The sequence below is a fragment of the Pseudorca crassidens genome, chromosome 15 (assembly GCF_039906515.1).
Source record: "Pseudorca crassidens isolate mPseCra1 chromosome 15, mPseCra1.hap1, whole genome shotgun sequence".
NCBI lineage: Eukaryota > Metazoa > Chordata > Mammalia > Artiodactyla > Delphinidae > Pseudorca > Pseudorca crassidens.
In genome coordinates, this window is record NC_090310.1 from 37,981,253 (window position 1) to 37,993,835 (window position 12,583).

General features: G+C 53.3%; 1 protein-coding gene across 11 annotated transcripts in view; it reads left to right on the top strand.

The window, feature by feature from the left end:
• The window catches only part of UNKL (unk like zinc finger), a 45,107-nt gene that overhangs the window by 8,088 nt on the left and 24,436 nt on the right, over positions 1–12,583 (top strand). For 10 of the 11 annotated variants that reach the window (XM_067707128.1, XM_067707127.1, XM_067707130.1 and 7 more), the window contains 6 exons: positions 4,132–4,308; positions 4,656–4,789; positions 7,601–7,736; positions 9,190–9,307; positions 10,708–10,792; positions 11,337–11,422. In XM_067707128.1, coding sequence (XP_067563229.1) covers positions 4,132–4,308; positions 4,656–4,789; positions 7,601–7,736; positions 9,190–9,307; positions 10,708–10,792; positions 11,337–11,422 — 736 coding nt within the window. The remainder of the gene's footprint in view (positions 1–4,131; positions 4,309–4,655; positions 4,790–7,600; positions 7,737–9,189; positions 9,308–10,707; positions 10,793–11,336; positions 11,423–12,583) is intronic. The other variant, XM_067707132.1, reaches the window with a different exon arrangement.

The following is a 12,583-nucleotide window of genomic DNA, read 5'->3' on the forward strand; positions in this document are numbered from 1 at the left end:
ATTAAATTTATCATCTTAGCTTTTTTAATTGTACAGTTTAGTGGAGTTAAGTTTATTTGCAGTGTTGTGCAGCCATCACCATCATCCACCTCCAGAACTTTTCCATCTTCAAACTGAAACTCTGTCCCCATGAAACAATAGCTCCTCCTTCCATAATTTTTGATATAAGCAGACGTATCTGTATTCTTGTTCCCCTCCCCCACCTTCCGATGTAAACCACAGGGTGCGACACTCCCTTTTCTTTATTTTTTTAATAAATTTATTTATTTATTTATTTATTTTATTTTTGGCTGTGTTGGGTCTTTGTTGCTGCACGCGGGCTTTCTCCAGTTGCGGCGAGCGAAGACTACTCTTCGTTGTGGTGTGCGGGCTTCTCATTGCGGTGGCTTCTCTTGTTGCGGAGCATGGGCTCTAGGCGCGTGGGCTTCAGTAGTTATGCCATGTGGGCTCAGTAGTTGTGGCTCACGGGCTCTAGAGCGCAGGCTCAGTAGTTGTGGCACATGGACTTAGTTGCTCCACAGCATGTGGGATATTCCCAGACCAGGGCTCAAACCCATGTCCCCTACATTGGCAGGCGGATTCTTAACCACTGTGCCACGAGGGAAGTCCTGCACTCCCTCTTCTTAGTGCTTTTCCCTCACGGTACCACGTGGTGCCCCCTCCAAAGCCGTCCACACAGACTGCCCATTCCTCCAAGCCACGCTGAGCTCCCTTGAAGTTTATCCCACAACTCGGTTGTCTCCAGCCTTTGGTGATTACGAACAAAACTTCTTTTTACCTCTGTGTGCCAGTCTGTCTTTGGGGATTGCTGGGACAGAGGGTAATGGCACCTATCCTCTTGATGCCTTTCACTTGGCGTTCTTGCCAGCAGCAGTGTTGGTTTACTATAGCCCTGCTCCTGGGGTTTTGCCCGGGAACAGGTGGGCCTCCAGGTGTATTTCTCTTATCAGAAGCAAGATGAGTGCCTCTCAGTGGTCGAGACCCTTTGCATTTTCTCTTTTATAAGTTCCTTGTTTATTTCTCTAGCCCATTGTTCTGTGAGTTCCTGGCGTCTCTATTTCTACACATTCTTTGTTAGTGATATTAGTCTATATATTAATGTGAAAAGTGGGAGGGGGTTCCTTGTTCTAGAACAGGTTCCTTGGTGTGGCAGAGACTGCTCCATGACAGCCTCACCTCTCTGGGGACCCAGAGACTGAGTTACACACCAGTGCTTGTGAGGAGATGCACAGGAGCTCTTGGAGGAGCTCAAAATGTAAGATGTAACTCTACAGTGAGGGATTTTAATCAAGGCTGCGTCAGTACCTAATAGAGTAAAAATCCTAAGCAGATATTTGACCATTTCACTCACACGTCCTGAAAATGTTCCTTGGAACTTATCTTTAAGCACACGAAGGAGACAGCTCCTATTTGGGCACAGAGAGCACTGTCTGCACAGGCAGTGTTTCCTTTTTCTTGTCTGTATGTAATGCAGTCATAATTCTTTAAGTTTTTTCTTTTCTCTTTTCACAAGGTGGGGACCAGCTAGTCTCCTAAACTGCTTTCTCCATCTTCTGCTTTTCCTTTTTCTCACGGATCTTTGGTGATTGGCAACGACAGCTGGGATTGCCCCAGAAGTGTTTGTGCAGAGTTAATTGGAGGAATTGCCTCATTTTCAGTTCCCGCCACTCACAAGAGAGTGTGGTCATCACCTCCACCTTGTGCCCATGTGAGGGGCCCGAGGGGCTGGCTGTGTTCTGTCCTCTTGAACTGGGTGCTGTCACTCAGGTGTCAGTTTGTGAAATGCCACAGGCCATCCAGGTATGACCTGTGACACACTTCCCTGTAAGTGTGGTGTATTTCAACACAAACATAGAGACCATCTCTCTCTTCTCTGTCTCCAATGGGCTTTGTTTAAAGTTGTGATAACATTCATAAAGTTTGCCATTTTAACCATCTTTTAAATTAATTAATTAATTTATTTTTGGCTGCGTTGCGTCTTCGTTGCTGCGTGCAGGCTTTCACTAGTTCTGGCGAGCGGGGGCTTCTCACTGCGGTGACTTCTCTTGTTGCGGAGCATGGGCTCTAGGCATGCAGGCTTCAGTAGTTGTGGCACATGGGCTCAGTAGTTGTGGCTCACAGGCTCTAGAGCGCAGGCTCAGTAGTTGTGGTGCACTTAACCATTTTTAAATGTGCAATTCAGTGGCATTAATTACATTCACAAAGTTGTACAACCATGACCTCCATCTATTTCCAGATTCTTCCTTCCAGACAGAAATTTTGTCCCATTACACACTCACTCCCCCTCTCCCTCCCCCAGCCCCTGGCACCCACCCTCTACTTTCTTTTTTTGTTTGTTTGTTTTCTTTATTCTGTTTATTATACTCACATATTTAATACATATTTATTGACTTAATAAAAATGAGAAAATGCTTAGTATAATTGTTTTCAAACACGTTCTTTGAAACAGTAATATATTATTCTCTGTTTCATCAGCATGCTATAAAAAGATTTAGGTAGTACATGATATATATTTTTTTTCTTTCTTTTTTTCTTTCTTTTTTTTAAAACATCTTTATTAGAGGATAATTGCTTTACAATGGTGTGTCAGTTTCTGCTTTATAACAAAGTGGATCAGTTATACATATACATATGTCCCCATATCTCTTCCCTCTTGCATCTCCCTCCCTCCCACCCTCCCTATCCTACCCCCACTCTCTACTTTCTGTTGCTATGAATTTGACTGCTTTAGGGACCTCATGGGAATGGACCCACACAGTATTTGTCCTTTTGTGTCTGGCTTCTTTCACTTAACAGAATGTTTTCAAGGTTCATCCCTGTTGTAGCCTGTACCAGTGCTCATTCCACTGTCTGGATGGACCATGTTTTTGTTCATCCATCCATCAGCTGGTGGACACTCGGGTTATTTCCAGCTTTAAGCTCTTGTGACTCGTGCTGCTGTGATCGTGGGGGCACATGTATCTTCGAGACCCCAGCTCTTCCGGGAGTGCATCTGGATCTTCTGGGCCCACAGCATTTGCCTTTTGCTTGGTTGGCTCCAGGGGACCCGGGGACTTGCCGGGGCATGGCGTCCTCTCTGTCCTGCTCTCATGGCCTGCACACCCAAGGTGTTCCTTAAGGTCTGGGGTGAGCTGTCCGAACTCTGAGCCTCTGTTTCTTCATCTTACCAGATGGGGGTTTAAACTGGTTGGTCCCTAAGTCGTTTTTTCTTTTACTTTTGGTCTTGTCCATCCATCTGTGCTCTGCATGGGGAGCCCCCCACCCCCACAGGTGCTCCCAGCACCCAGGTCCACAGCCTGCAAGGCAGCGAGGTGGGAGTGGACCTTTCCCAAGCCCCACACAGTGCTCCCCAGCCATCTCTGGGGGTGATGCCCTTGTTTTTAGATCTGGGGACTTGCAGCCATGGCTCTGCCTTGGCCTTGGGCCACTCCGGGGCTGCTCAGAGTTCTCTGCGTATCCCCTCTCTTTCTTCTGGGTCTCTGGCTCTTGTCTGGAGGGACTGACCTTGAGGCGGGCTCAGTGCCCTGCCCCATGTCTTCTGGAACCGTCCATGCCACCTCTGCCACTGCCACCTCTGCCGCTGCCACATCCCTGCAGCGGGAGCCCTTACCCTAACCCTAACCCTTGCTGCTCAGGGAGCCGCGTGTGGCTCTCCCTGGAAGTGCGTGGCTCTGGGCCTTTGTGTGGCCTGTGGGATGCTGCCCCATCCGTGCCTCCCCCCAGCTGCTTCTCCCCAGCCTGTCTCCCCGCAGCGTCCTTCTCCAGCCCTTCCAGTCTCCTCCACCTCCCTCGAGGGGTCCCTGAAAGGACCTGGACGGGGGATGGGAGAGGCCGCCAGCCCCTTACTTGATGGGGGAACTTTGTTTTCCACTTTATTCAAAAAATTATGAAGGGTGATTTTCGGGTAACTTGGGTGTTGTATTTTTCTCCCATGTGTAATTGAGGGATTTGTGGGGGTCTGAGTGCCGTGGGGGAGGGTCTGGAGCAGGGACGGGTGCTCTGTCCAGTGCTGTTCATCCTCCGACTAGAGCAGGTGTTTGGGAAAAGGAGACAAGAACCAGTTGCTGGGAGCAGGTTGACACCGTGGTGGCCCCAGGGCCCAGACGGTGCATGTCGTCTTCTGCTTCCCAGATGTCCGTACCTGCACCGGACGACCGGGGACACGGAGCGCAAGTATCACCTGCGCTACTATAAGACGGGCACATGCATCCATGAGACAGATGCCCGGGGCCACTGCGTGAAGAACGGGCTGCACTGCGCCTTCGCGCACGGCCCCCTGGACCTGCGGCCGCCCGTGTGTGACATCAGGTGAGTGGCCGTCCTGCCGGGAGCCACTCTCCTCCCTGTGTTTCGGGCATTGCTTGCCTCAAGCAGCTCTTTCTGAGCCTTGATTTTACTGCTAATGAGAAAGTGACCCTTCTCCTCCCTCCTGACCCGGACCCGAGGGAGCTTGTGGCGTCTCGCACGCTCGGCTCTGAGGCTCTTGGGATTTGGGCCAAGACTGTCATCCTGGAACGGGGGCCCCAAGGCTGTGGGCTGCACGTCCTGAACCCTCACGTAGGCGGCTTCATAAAGTGACAGAAGCCGGTGGCTATCTCACTGTTGGAGGCTTCGGACAGGCTGCAGCACCGTGACCACGTGCCGTTTGGTTGCAGGGAGCTGCAGGCCCAGGAAGCCCTGCAGAACGGCCAGCTCAGTGCTGGGGATGGCGTCCCTGACCTGCAGCCTGGGGTCTTGGCCAGCCAGGCCCTGATGGAGAAGATCCTGGGCGAGGACCCCCGGTGGCAAGGTAACCCTGCAGCCGCTGCTGGGGCGGGGGGCTCACCTCTGTCTGTAGAATGCCTGCATGGTGGACCTCGTCGCCCCCTTTACAGGTCAGGAGGGGAGACCAAGGTTCCATTCGAGCACATTACCCTCAGCCCCTCCAGCAGCCCATCTGGTCCCCAGGCTGCTCTGGGGGAGGGGCCTGCACGGCTGGCACAGCTCCTGCTAGGTGTCTGGTCCCAGAGCCAGCCTGGTCCCCAGCAGCCTCCACAGATGATGGCTATGGGCAGTGAGGTTTGCTTAATTGTAAAATACCCATCATGTAAATGTGCCATTTTAACCATCTGAAAGTCACAGGTCTGTGGCATTTGGTGCACCACAGTGTTGGGCAACCATCAACTCTGTCTGGTTCCAGAACATTTCCATCACCTCGGACAGAAACCCGTGCCCATCAGTGGTCTCCCCTTCCCAGCCCTGGCACCCACTAGCCTGGCTGTGTCTCCGTGGAGCTGCCTGTTTGGATGTTTCCCGAGGGTGGTGCGGTTTTAAGAGAAACCCCCTCAGTAATGCCATGTCTCCTTGGACTGGCTTTGCTCTCACGCACGTAAACGCTTCAAGGCTGCGCTTACTTCAGTGATGAATTCCCTACAAGGGTCTTTCCCCCACCCGCCGAATCCTATGCCACCCTGGGCCCAGGGACGAATTAACAAAGGTGACTGCCCAGGCCTTCCTGATGCCCAGGCCTCAGGCCGGGCCCTGCAGGAGCGCTGAGGATCCTAGCCTTCCATCGCGCCTGTGGTGTGGGGGGCCTGGACCCACAGCATATATGGGGGTCCCAGCATCGCCATGTCCCTCTGGGGAGAGGATTGCACAGAGGGAGGGCTGCGCCCACAGCTCCCTGCCTCGGGGCTTGTCCTTCTCTTGTTGCAGCCCCTCGGTCTCCCTGGTCCTGGACCACAGGCTCCACCTGTGAGCTCTGGCTTGTGGTGCAGGTGGGGGTACAGGTCCTCTCTTGTCACTGTCAGGTGGGCTGAGCTTGAGGAAGGGAAGGTGGGAGGAGGCGCTGGGTCGGGTCTGGCCGGGTAACTAACCCTCAGCGCCCATGGTTTGGATTTTTAATTAGTAGATTTTATTTTTTAGGGAAGTTTTCGGTTAACAAAAAAATTACACATCATGAATGTCTTGTGTTGATGAGGTAACATTTGTTAGAATTGACAACCAATATTGATACATGATTATTAATTAACAGCACAGTTTACCCCTGCATTGTGCATTCTCCGGGTTTGGGCAAATGTGTAAAGACACGGATCCTCCATTATGATGTCATGCAGGTAGTGTCACTGCCCTAAGGTCCTCTCTGCTCCACTGCTGGTGGCCACTGATCTTTCGCCCATTGTTTTGTCTTACAGTTGGGATCACACAGTGTGTAGCCTTTGCACTTAGTGCTGTGCATTCAGGGCTCCCTGTGTCTCTTTGGGGCTTGGTAGCACCTTTCTTCTTTTTTTTTCTCATATTATCTTAGCACCTTTCTTCTTATTGCTGAATAATTCTCCACATCTGGGAGGACCGCTCATCCGTCACCCACTAAAGGGCGTCCCGGAGCCCTTGTGACTCATAGGCACTGCCACGCCTCTCACTTCTTTGTGGTTCATGCCACTCAGCGCAGGACCTCATGTCTGTTGGAGGTCCTCTGTCAATGCTTGTGAACAAATGTCTTACAATTTTTATTTTCTTAAAATCGTCTTTTCTGTTTAAACTCCTTTTGTCCTCTCTGTGCCCTGCTGTGTGGTTCACGTCCCTTGTCATTTTATCAGTTATTTGGAACTGAGTTTGGTGTGTGGGGGGTGGTGCCATTAAATGTGGGTGTGGAAGCGTGTCCTGGGTGTGGCTCCCGGGGTTGGCCCGGCAACACAGCCTCCCTCCACTGTCTTCCCCTCCATGCCTTGAGGGTCAGCCCCCCTGGGCAAGTGTAATTAAAAACAATGTCCTTTGTTTAAAAAAAAAAAAAAAATGGGGAGGGTCAGTTATTAACCAACCCAAGAATGGGTATGATTTTCAAGAATCTCCTTTCATCCATTACTGCTTTTAAATGACCCCTGGTGGTTTTTGTGTTTATTTTTGCTTTGAGATAAAATTCAGGTAACATGAAATTAACTACTTAAAAAATAGACTTTATTTTTTTTAGAGCAGTTTTAGGTTCCACATTGTGGAAAGTTCAGGGAGTCCTCACATACCTGGTACCTCCGTACACACGGCAGCCCCCCTGCAGTGGGATGTTTGTCACAGCTGAGAGCCTGCATTGACATGTCAGCATCACCCAGCGCCCATCATTTACCTTGGGGTTAAAATGAGCCATTTAATTTATTTTTATTTATTTATTTTTTAAATTTGTATGGTACTTTATTGGGTGTAAAATGAGCCATTTTAAAGTGTATTTCAGAGGTTTTTAGTATGTTCACAGTGTTGTGCACCCATCACTTTTATCTGGTTCTAAAACTCTATCTAGTCTCCCCAAGGAAGCCCCAGCCCCTGATACCCACTAATCTACTTTCTGTCTATGGATTTGCCTGTTTTGGATGTTTCCTATAAGTAGAATCATACAACATGTGCCTTCTGTGTCTGCTTCTCTCACTGAGCATTGTGTGTTCAGATTGTTAAAGTCTCATCCACGTTGTAGCACGTGTCAGTGCTTCACTCCTCTTCATGGCCGAGTGATGCTCCACCACATGGCTGGGCCACATGGCGTTTACCCATCATCTGCTGATGGACACCTTTTGGCTGTGTGGCTGCCGTGAGCACACGTGTGCACGTTTCCGTGTGGACCCCTGTTTTTCAGATACCAACTTCGTGCTAGGCAGCTACAAGACAGAGCAGTGCCCCAAGCCGCCGCGCCTGTGCCGCCAGGGCTACGCATGCCCGCACTTCCACAATAGCAGGGACCGGCGGCGGGACCCCCGGAGGTTCCAGTACAGGTGAGCCTGGGCCACGGGCGCCGCAGGGCCCTGGCCGACTTCTCTGGTGTGGGCCCAGCCCGGTGGTCCCCTCTGTTCACACTCACGTTGGCTCGAGGCTCTAGTTTAGGCAGCCACCCCTCTGCTCCCTTCACTCTCCCCAGAGGCTCTGGTGTCCAGCCAGCCGGCAGGTGCGGTCAGGGCGTGGCTCCTCCATTTCCCCCCCTCCCCCGGCCTCCCTCCTGTGACCTGTGTGTCCCTGCCAGCAATAGCACCTACTGGCAAGGAACTGGCCCTTGCGAGGCTGAGAGTCCCAGTGCCCACAGCCTAACTTCACCCTCTCCGGGGGACTGATGTCCTCGGGGTGGTGGGTTTGGGCCTCATCTGGTTTCATGCACCTGGCAGTCCTGGTCTCTTCCTAGGCCGTCTCCTCCTCACTCCAGCTGCCCTCACCTTGGTGCCCAGCTTAGCCTTGGGTTTGCCAACTTGTTGGATGGACCTGGCACTGAGCGGGGTGGCGGACTGGGGACACAGAACCCCAGCGGTGCCTGGGCACCTTGGCCCTCACCTCGCTCCTCCCTTGGGTCCCGAGCTCTGTGTAGAGCTTGTTCTTGGAGCAAAGAGCCTCTCTCTAATAATTGGATGCCACCTCACCTGCCCGAGAGCCCTCACTTTCAGATAAAGTTGTTTTTATGACAGTCACTGTTCTGAGTAGTTTCAGTTGAGGGACAGAGAACCTTTGGCTTTTAGTCACCCGATGTCATCTTGAGAAGGTGAAGTGAATTTACTGTGTATCAAAGGGATGGAAAATCGTAAAAAATAAAAGTTTTATTTCCCACAGATGATAATTTTTTAAATAAATCCAATACAATAAAGCTGTCAGGAAGTACCTGAAGAATAGAGGGTATTGGGTAGGGTTTTCATATTGTAGGACCAAAGTCTCAGGTTCAATTTTGAAATAGTTTCACGGGGAGACAGAGTGTGGTCCCCTGGTGGGCTGGGCGGGGGCTGGGCCTGGTCTCCTCCTGCTACAGGAGGCCTGGCTGCGTCTCCGAGGTGCTTGTCACAGTGGCATCGGTGGCTCTGACTCACTCACTTCACATTTTGTGGAAAATGAAAACGGGCTCCTGAATGCCTTCTGGGTTCCACCAGGCACCTGCACTCCTTTTTATTTATTTATTTTTTTTTTTTTTTGGCCGCCCTCTGCGGCATGTGGAATCTTAGTTCCCTGACCAGGGATCGAACCCACGCCCCCTGCAGTGGAAGCGCAGAGTCCTAACCACTGGACGGCCAGGGAAATCCCTGCCCTGCTTTTTTTTTTTGCCTGTCCTGGTGAGGAAGGGGCCAGTGCTTCCGGGGCTGGCACCCATGTCCCCTGGTGGTGCACGTGTGCTCAGCACTGTGCGGACAGCCTGACGCCCCAGGGCATGTGGGGAGGACATCCATCCTCCGCTGACTCCTCCTTGTCCCCCAGGTCCACCCCCTGCCCCAGCGTGAAGCACGGTGACGAGTGGGGCGAGCCCTCCAGGTGCGAGAGCGGGGACAGCTGTCAGTACTGCCACTCGCGCACAGAGCAGCAGTTCCACCCCGAGGTACGGGAGCACCCTCGGTCCAGGGACGGGCTCAAAGGACTCGCAGGGCTGAGCACCTATGGTTCTTTACACGGAAAGAATGCGATTAAAATCAGCAAAGGATCAAGGCCACAGGGGCGGGTCCTGGGGAGACCAGGCACGCACTGTGGACGGTGTGTCCTTCTCCTAGCCACCGTGTGTGGCCGTATTTGTGGCCATACTCACAGTGCTGCCAGCTGGGAAGTCACCCAAGCCTTGGCATCTAGGGTTTTTACTGGGGGTCGGTCAGCAGACGTGGCTAACCTCAGTCTCTGGCCCCTGCAGAGGCTGAGCCAATGCTGCGTGGCCCAGGCCCACCTTAAGTCACCATGTGGCATGGCCCAGGGCCCTAGGTAAACAGAGACCCGACCAGGCAGGACATTCCAGGGACTCAGACATCACCTCCCTGAGCCCATCAAAGCCAGTCCTTCCTTTGGGGCATGCGGGTATGGACAGGGAAGCCATGGAGTTAACCCTTTGCTGCACACTCGGATTTGTGTTAAAAACGAACAAGCACACAAAGCCCCTGGACCAATGGGAGAGCATCAGAGCACTGGGACCAGGAGGATCAGGGCCAGTCTGGGAGCAGGCTCTGCGGTGAAGGAGCGCCCAGCTGTGCCCACTGGGGCACCTGGGCTCCAGGGAGGGGTGGGCTCCTGGTCTGAAAGGCTGTGGTGTTTCATTTCTTAAAAGTTTCTTCTGTCTAGAGATTCAGTGCTTCAAAGCGTGCATAAAACAACACTTAGATTCCTGATATTTGGAGTTCTGAATTGGAGACCTTTTGAAATTGCTTCTGTTGGTGACCCTTAAAATTTCAGTGCAGGTGCTCAGGGGATGGTCAAAGAGCCACAGGGAACGAGCAGTGTTTCGGGCAGGGAAGGGGGCGGGTGGCAGCACCCATGAGGGTGTCTGGGGCCTAGAGGCCGCTGTCCCTTCTGGGCAGGCTGTGCTGCGGGGCCACACCCAAGTGAAGCAGCCTTGGGTCTGGCCATGGAGTGGACGCACGTGGTCACTTAACAGGCATTTCTTGCCCACCTGCTGTATACCAGGCACTGAACCAGGTGTATCTTTCAGGAAGTGCCAAGTGGACAAGCTGACCTGATATGTGATTTCAAGGACAGGTGCTGCAGGAGCAGCCTCAGGCCCACACGGTTTCCCAGGCTGACTGGCCCTGCGCAGACAGGGCGTCCTGGGACTGCTGGGAGGAGTGGGGACGAGGGGTGCGGTGTCCACATCCTTCTTTTTCAGGATACCCCCTTGTGATTACCAGCTCTGGGCCTCCAGCTGGAAGGAGGAGGCCAGGCCCAGCCAGCTCTGGGCCTCCCACGGAAACAGGTTTCCAGTCCAGCCTCTCTATTTGCTGTTTTATTTTCATTTCCTAGATCTACAAGTCTACCAAGTGCAACGACATGCGACAGACTGGGCACTGCCCTCGGGGCCCCTTCTGTGCTTTTGCGCACGTGGAGAGTGAGTACCTTGGTGCACCCGGAGCAGGCAGGGCTCAGCCTCGGTCGGGGGCGGCTGGGAGGGTCGGCGGGGCTCTGGGCTTCATGGGGTTCAGCATGGCCCTGCCTCTGGACACCCCAGGGCCATGAGTGTAGTAATTTTGGCCAGGTGAGCCCATAAAGTCCCCAAAGGCAGAAACCATGTCGGTGACGGGAAATGCATAGACACGGCCCTTCCCCGGGGTTCCCGAGAGCTTCCTCTTAAAGCTTTTTGATTTGGGATTCCTGTTCTTATGAGCATAGTTGCAAATTCTGCTTTTACTATTTTTTATTTTAATGGGGAGGGTGGCTTTTCCTGTTGAAATTTTCCATTACTTTCTGCTGTTGGAGTTGTTCATGATTTGCTCTGGAAGACGCCAGGGTCCCATGCGGTCGGCTCGGCTCACAGCGGCTCTGGCCGACCCGTTAGAGACTAGCGCACGCTTGCTCTCCCTGATCTGTGGGGTCTTTTTAACCAAAGTCTCAGCCAGCAGCCACTCAAAGCCTGCCACCCCCTTTCTCGGCAGAGAGTCTTGGAATGGCCAGCGACTGGGGCTGCCGAGACCTCACCTCCACCAGCGGCCCCGTGGCCCCCAGCGGGCAGCCCGGACACGTAAGTGGACGGCGTCCCGAGGAGGGTGCCCGCTCTGCTGTTTGGTTTGAATCCAGCATTAGGTACACGGATGGATGTGATCTCTGGGTGACATGGTTGGAGGCGGCCTGCCTGCAGGGTTGGCGGCTCCTTATAGAAGAGTCTAGAAGAATCCTGGCTGAGTCCTGGCCCGGGTGTACTTGCCTGGCCTTGCCTTTTGCCAGACACGCACATATTGGCCATGTGCGAGGCGCGGTCTCTGGCTGAGTGTGAAGAGGGGCCCCGAGTCCATGGGGATCCCTGAAGGGCAGGAGAGGCGGGTCCCCAACGAGGTGTGAGGGCAGACCCAGGCGTCTCAGTGAGAGTTGTGCAGTGAGAGATGGGGGGCCTTGTGGGTTAGGACCCTTGTGCCCGTGCAGGTGGAGGGGACAATGGGGGGCTCCATCCTGCGTCCCGTCCGTCACTGTGGCATGGTCGTGGGCATGGTTGTGGGCTCCTTGGCTCTGCCTTACGTCTCTGAGGATGATCCTCTTCCTCGCACGCGTTTTTATCTGTCGTGTTGGTGTCACTGAGGAGGTGGCCGCCTGGGATTGGTTCTAGGAAGGAAACTGAAGAAAACTCAGGTGTTTCCCCATCCTGTCTTTCTTTCCACTTGGTGCTTTTCTGAAAAAACAGAAGGACAGGAAAGGTGAGGACAGCTGAGGTGGGGTTTGCTTAGAGGAGCCCTGCCAGGCACACAGTTCATCACTGCTCCTTCAGCACGAAGGAGCATTCGGGACTGCCACTCTCTTCCAGTAGCAGAGCCGGCGCTTGGCAGAGGCAGAAGCTAGTCCCCTCCTCACCTTCTTGGTGGCTCCCAGGGGGTGTGACAGTCATGGTTTCAGGTGGTGGTCAGAGGGCCACTGGCTTGGCTCCCACTGAGGGCCAGGGTGGATGGATCCTCGGTGTGGCTTGTACCTGAAGAAGCAACAACCAGGGTGTTTGGACGGGGAAGCTGGGACCCTGCAGGAGGCGCCTCCGGCTGCTGGGCGGTGCCAGAACAGTGCGCCCACCCCTGCAGACAGACTCTCAGGGCATCCTTTGTCTTTTGTTAATTATTTTGCAACTTAAAAGTCACCGTGCTAGAACATATAGTGGGTGCCAGGGCTGGGGAAGGGATGGCAGTGAGGGCTCAGTGGGGAG